The 7365-nt window shown below is 31.2% G+C and overlaps 1 protein-coding gene across 1 annotated transcript; it reads left to right on the top strand.

Annotated features, from left to right (window-relative positions):
* The first annotated feature begins 738 nt into the window (after nt 1-738).
* Nucleotides 739-3682, top strand: LOC134706847 (uncharacterized). The gene is made up of 2 exons (XM_063566162.1): nt 739-858; nt 2899-3682. The coding sequence occupies exons 1-2, from the start codon at nt 841-843 to the stop codon at nt 3415-3417; spliced, it is 537 nt and encodes a 178-aa protein (XP_063422232.1). The 5' UTR covers nt 739-840; the 3' UTR covers nt 3418-3682.
* The last annotated feature ends 3683 nt before the right edge of the window (nt 3683-7365 follow it).

Here is a 7365-nt window from a genome sequence, read left to right as displayed (position 1 = left end):
AAGCGTCTGCATACGGAGTATATATCTCCCAATTGATACTTTAATCCCGGGCTTGTATTTTCTATCATGATTTCCTTGATAGAGGGTTGCTGCTCACAAGGAAGCTATTAAACCAAGAGTTCTTACTGAAATCCTCCCTTCGTAAATTTTACGGACACAATCACGAATTGGTTGACCGTTATGGTATAAACGTTTCACATGTGAAAGCGGATATGTTCCATATGTCGATACTACAATACCCTTTCCTTTTCACTTATGTGACCTACCGATTAAGACTATTTACTGAACTTGTAATAACATAAGCAACACGACGAGTGCCACATGGGGAGGAGGAGCTGATAACCCTTCCGGAGCACCTGAGATCACCCCCAGTTTTGGTTGGATTCGTGTTGCTTAGTCTTTAGTTTTCTATGTTGTGTCTTCTGTGCTATTATTTGCCTGTTTGTTTGAATTTAGCCATGGCGTTGTCAGTTTGTTTTCGATCTATGGGTTTGACAGTCAGTCTTGTATCTTTCGTCCCTCATTTATATATATTTTGATTTCTATACATATTTTAAAAAAGTAATTTCTCACAATAAAAGTGATAGTAGCACAAGTGATTCCAGCTTAAACACCACAAGAAAGCTTAAAGACTTTTATTTAAATGTGTGCAGCATGGAATACATATGTTTTATGCATATACACTTTTTAGACTAGGGAGTAAACCAAATTATGCAGTATTGTATACGTGATGAACGTTGTATATTGAATTAATTTTAATGCGTCATTAGTTAAATACTTACTATAAAAGTTGTTTATTGTTTACTTACAATAAACCGCTGAAACAGGGCTTGTGTTAAGATGTCGGATCTATTGACTGTAAGTTAAAACACTCAATAATTATTTCATTTTCATTTATTTAAAGACAAAAATTAAAAGACAGGTTTTCAAAATCTATCAAGATAATTGTGAATGCAATTAAACCCAAAACCTCAACATATTCTCAATTAACATAAAACAAGGAACGAGGTATGATTGCAAATGAAACAACTATTCACCTTAGTTGAAATAAAGTGGATGTAAGCAATGCAATTACAGGCAAAACGCGCGTCTGGCGTATATACAAAATTTAGTCCTGGTATCTATGATGAGTTTGTTTGCAGTATTTATATTTTCCGTATATCAAACTTTTATAAAGCACCAAAAATTGAAATACTACATAATAGACTTAACTATGTTCTTGTTCAGATATTATACCGTTTAAGAAAAAAAACATTTTAGTCATAAATATGTTTATACTGAAACTGATAGGTCGATTGGAATTAGATTTGGCAGATATTAATTCTGGTAAGACACCAAAAACGACTGTCCTTCTGATTTTGTCGGAAGAGCTATTTCGAAAAAAATTGTGAAACATTAATTTTCTAAATAAATAAGATATATATATATAAATATGAACTATCCAGACCTATGAGCCTTGAGGTTGTCCATTATAGAGTTTCTATGGTGTATGTATTGTTGTAGAAGGGATTTATGAAGGACAGGGTAATAGGGAAGGGATTAGAGATGAGATGAAAGTACACCCTGTCCACCATTTAGACTGTTTGACTACAATACTCTAGAGCTATTTATGTGTTTTGTTCCTATTCTTATCTCTAGATTACTTTAAAAATTTGAATGTGTAGAGGAATCGGTAGTTGTTATATATTTGAGATACAGTAATTCGATATAAATTCATCAATATTTTACAAAAATGATATACGCAATGTATTTTGCATGTTAAAAAAAGTCGGTTACGCTATTGTTACAATAAATAAAGAGTAATACACAGTAAATTGATTTTCCTGTTTTCGACTATTATCTCAGCTGTTAGCTTTACAAAAACAAATCCTTATGCGTCTTGAAAATCAGTAAAAAAGGGAAGTAACATATTAACAAATGTCGCTGAATTTGTCACTTTTTCTCTTTTAGTTTAATTTCGTATGTGTTACCTTACTCAGTCCTTGACTTGTGATTTCCGTTAGATTTATATGAGATGAAAAAATATAGAAATATGGGGATGTGGTACAATTATCAATGAGACATCTATCTTCCGGAGATCAAAGGTCAACTTGGCAAGGATGTAAACTGTATTATCAATGTACGGGCTACGATGAGCAAAACATACATATGTTGAAAACTATGAAAAAGCACAGAATGTAAAATAAAATATAAAAAAGAAACCAATGACTGATTTATGCTGACAACCACTGAATGTTATGCTCCCGAGACACAGACTGAGAAACAATCAACCCTTAAATTCAAACGTTAAAACGAGTATCTACAATCATTGCTGTATGATCTAAACGGCATGAATCGAAGTTCAATTGTGAAAAAAGTGTTATAATGCGAAAATAGTATTTTAGTAAAGATAGATTTCATATTTGTTGTACTTGAGCGTATTCCTTAGCAAATCATATGTTTTGTAAGAGACGAGTGATATCATTTTTTCATTAGTCTTTTTCGATTTTATTCATAGCATTATAAGACAAGGAGTGCTTGGTAGGTTGACTATATAAACAAATATCTGTTCTAAAAGACTGTAGGTATACCTAGATGGGTTTTGTTATTGTTTTTTTTTTTGTTGGGTTTTTGGGGGGATCTCTGTGTCTCTATACATGAAAGAAAATTCCTATTATTGTGTTTTTTATATCTAAAATTATTTTATGATTTGAAGTAATTGCATCTCTTTGCTTTAAGTCAAAAGTAAAATTAAAGGTTCAATAAGAAATAATTCGATAATAAAAAGAACCGCTAATTAGTGTATATTGATAGCCAGACGTTAGCCTTTAGATGTTTCATATCATTTCGGTAAATAATGTTGCAAATACAAATGTTTACTACCAATTTGAAAATGATTTCGTTTCGTGTATTTTACAGAATATCCAGAAAACCAGACAAAATGCAAGAAAAGCAATATCACAAGGAATATTAGATACTGCACTCTTTCTGTCAAATGTAGCCCAGCTTAAATCAATTGTAGACGAGGATCTAGGAACAGAAGCAAAACCAAAAGTAGCAATAACTATGATCTCATTATCGTTACTCATACAAGTAGTGATCGGGATCTTAATCATTTTGTTATTGGATGTTGAAGGCGCCTTGATAGAACTTGGAGACATAGCACGTGGTGGTCCAATGGTTCCTGCTGAAGACGAAATCACAGAAGAATCAACTCTTTTGGAACCAGAATCAAGACCTACCGATCATACAGGGGGTACTTATGTTCCAGATAAAAGACGAAAGCTAAAATCTCGGGCCAGGAGAATGAACACTGCTATATTATTTTTTATATTTGTAGTTCTTTGCTTAAATATGATCATTAATGGCTTAGAACTATCAAAACCAAACACTCTGAAACAATGGCTTAAAGCTTATAATATAACAATTCCAAGATAATTAATGGCATACTTTCCAGTTAGAATTGACTGCATAAAACTTCAATAAGTCTTATATCAGACTTGAACTTTTGAAATACCAACAGATCAAAGAACTGATTTGTCTGAACTATTCAAATTTCCTATATCTGAATTCATTAATTCATTGTGAGAGTGTTTGAAATGACGTCTCATCAAAATATTGAGAGTAATATTGTAATCACTAATTTGTCAATCTTACAAATCGGTCAAAATTGTTTTTATATTAAATAAACTCATCATAGATACCAGGACTAAAATTTATATATACGCCAGACGCTCGTTTCGTCTACATAAGACTCATCAGTGACGCTCGAATCCAAAAAGTTTTAAAAGCCAAATAAAGTACAAAGTTGAAGAGCATCGAGATCCAAAATTCCTAAAAGTGTTGCCAAATACAGCTAAGGTAATCTATGCCTGAGGTAGAAAAGCCTTAGTATTACAAAAAAAATCAAAATTTTGTAAACAGTTAATTTATAAATATAACAATATCAATGATAATTCATGTCAGCACAAAACTATCTTTTGCTACAAATAGGCAGATTTAACAGTGTTGTGCTGTCGTAGAGTTATCACTTGTTTGACCTATCTTTTTAAATTAATATAAATCCTTAAAGTAATAATAGTTATATTAGTTAACATTAAAAGTTGTGCCAAACACGGCTAAAGTAATCTATGCTTTATAAGAGAATTCTTAGTATTTCGAATAATTCATACTTTTGCAAACAGTTAATCCAATGCCGCAACTTATGATTTTTTCATACAGCTTTCCATGACTACTTTATCATTATTTATCAGACAAATTACGGAGTATCACCCATTAAATATGTACTATCTGACTGAATAGAGTTCTTAGTAAATGTTATAATTCTAATGGCGTTGCTGTGTCATAGTAAAAAGTAATATAACAAAAATTCCAAATTCAGACGGAAAATTCAAAACGGAAATTTCCCTTATCAAATGGCATAAATCAAAGCCCAAAAAGTAATTAAGCTCACAATATATGAAAAAGTGTTAAAAAAACAATAGTAAAGATGTAAAGGCAGGAGAAATAAAAGCAAGAATATGTACTCAAACGTACATATTCCAAGCCAAAAGAGCTAAGTTCGATCCAAAAGTTAACCCTATGTGTACAATTTGAGAACAGGAAAATGAAGATCTAGAACATTTTATTCAATGTTAATTTTGTCTCACAAAAGTCAATTTTGTCTGACAAAATTGAATCTTACCTCACACAATTGACTTTTGTGATTTAATTTCCATATCAGGTAACAAAGGTCAATTTTGTATGCAAATATGTTTATATTTACATACCTTTTAGACAAAATTGACTTTTGTCATGACAAATATAAATTTTGTCTACAAAACTGAATTTTGTCATGACAAAAATGAATTTTGTTTACACAAATGAATTTTGTCATCACAAAATTGAAGTTCTCACAAAACAAGTCTGTAGCACATAGTTTTGTAAGACAAAAATGATTTTGTTATGACAGAATTGAATTTTGTACAAATCCACAAGAGTCCCATTCGGCGCCCCGTACTTATGTTCCAAAAAAGAGACAAAAGCTTAAACTCTCGAGCCAGAATAAAATACACTGCTATATTATTTTGTTTGCAGTTTTTTGCTTTAATCTGATCTTTAACGGCTAAGAACTTTCAAAACCAAACACTCTGAAACAATGGCTTTAAACTTATAATATTACAGTTTCAAAATAATCAATGAAATACTTTCCAAATAGTTATGTCTGCTTAAAGCTTCAAAAAGGTATTTTTCGTTAAAAATATCCTTTGTACCACCCTTTAGTGACTTGTATTCTTCACCTTTGAGTGATTGAACTTAAGACCCACATATCCAAAAACGAATTTCTCTGAAGTATCCAAATATCCCATTTCTTGATTGGTTTAATGTGAGAGTGTATGAAATAAAGTCTCAGATATCAATTAACATAATATTATAATCACTAATTTGTATATCTCATAAATTGGTTAACGTAAAACTTGCAAAAATTTAATACAACATGGTATTTCTCATACAGCTTTTTTTTTTAATATTGTATCATTATTTGGAAGACAAGTTACGGAATTTACCCATAAAATCTGTATTATCTGACTAAATAGAGTTCTTAATAAATGTTATAATTCTACTGGTGTTGTTATGTCATAATAAAAAGTAAAATAACAGTAATATAATACCGAACTCGAAGAAAATACAAAACGGAAAGTACCTTACAAATTTTTATTTTAAAATGCCCTGTACCAAGTCAGTGAAATGGCCATTGTTATATTATAGTTCGTTTCTGTGTGTCTTACATTTTAATGTTGTGTTTCTGTTGTGTCGTAGTTCTCTTAAATTTGATGCGTTTCCCTCAGTTTTAGTTTGTAACCCGGATTTGTTTTTTCTCTGTCGAATAATGAATTTCGAACAGCGGTATACTACTGTTGCCTTTATTTACAACAACAAAAAAAGAAATCAAAACTAAAACACATTAAACGAATCGAAAAAAAACCCAGTGGGCTGTACAACAAATGAGGTCATTGGGCTACCATAGAATGAAGGAAGACATTAGTTTTATGTCAGCAGATCAACTTTTTGTTGATTTCCGTACACTCGTTAAAAATATATAATAATACATATGGTACCTATTGGACAAGCAATATCTAAGAAATTGAACGGCACAAATCAATAAACGGAACACAACACAGAAAACTCAAGGTTAAGCAAAGGGTATCAAAGGTGGTACATATTAAAATTAGTCAGACGAGATATAACGCAAAACATTGAATAAAAAAATGCATTACACATTGTGTCAACAGGCCAAATTAACACGAGATAATGATTTGAGAGTTCTCGCAGTTACAGAGAGCTTGCTTCAAACTAAAAGTAAATTAATAATATAAAAAAAAACATGCATCAAATTAAAACACTTCCCATCGACAGGCAATAGTCTAATAGGATAAGGAGACTGATTAGTTATACAACCCAAATGAATAGCACTGCGGGATAAGAACAACAAATCTTCATTGATCGTGATTGGTGCCAATGTTTTTTATACTCTTATCCAAATTCTCTCTCAACTGATTATCTCCTCCCTCGACCAAGCAGTCGTGTGGTCAATGAAGATGATAGTTAGTCGATTGAGATCTGCCTTAGTATGGCCAGGTAATACCAAATGTCGACTGAGAGGAAGGTCTGGCTTTCACTCATATATAGTCACTACGATGGCCCTGCATACGTTTGTGAAAAGACTGGTATTACGGGGCGCCGAATGGGACTCTTGTGGTTTTGTACTCAAAATTCAGTTTTGTACGGACAAAAGTGACTTTTGTTTAACAAAAATAAGTTCAGTTTAACAAAATTTGTATCATACTACAAATTTAAAATTTTGTCATACAAAATTATCTATTAGCGGACAAAAGTCACTTTTGTCATGACAAAATTCATTTTTGTTACAAAGACTTGACTTTTGTTACCTAATTTGAAAATTGGGCGACAAAAGTCAATTTTGTATTCAAATTAGTTTAGTTTGGTTTCTGTGAACTAATTTGCATACAAAATCGACTTTTGTTACACAAAATTGACTTTTGTTACACAAAATTGACTTTTGTTACACAAAATTGACTTTTGTTACACAAAATTGACTTTTGTTACACAAAATTGACTTTTGTTACATAAAATTGACTTTTGTTACACAAAATTGACTTTTGTTACACAAAATTGACTTTTGTTACACAAAATTGACTTTTGTGAGACAAAATTGACAAAATTGACAAAATTGACTTTTGTCTCAACAAAATTGACAAAATTTACTTTTGTCTCAACAAAATTGACAAAATTCACTTTTGTCTCAACAAAATTGACAAAATTCACTTTAGTCTCAACAAAATTGACAAAATTCACTTTTGTCTCAACAAAATTGAATTTTGTCTC

This window comes from Mytilus trossulus, chromosome 2, assembly GCF_036588685.1.
Source record: "Mytilus trossulus isolate FHL-02 chromosome 2, PNRI_Mtr1.1.1.hap1, whole genome shotgun sequence".
Taxonomy (NCBI): Eukaryota; Metazoa; Mollusca; class Bivalvia; order Mytilida; family Mytilidae; genus Mytilus; species Mytilus trossulus.
Note: the sequence above shows the minus strand (reverse complement) of the source record. Positions and strands in the feature narration are given on the sequence as shown.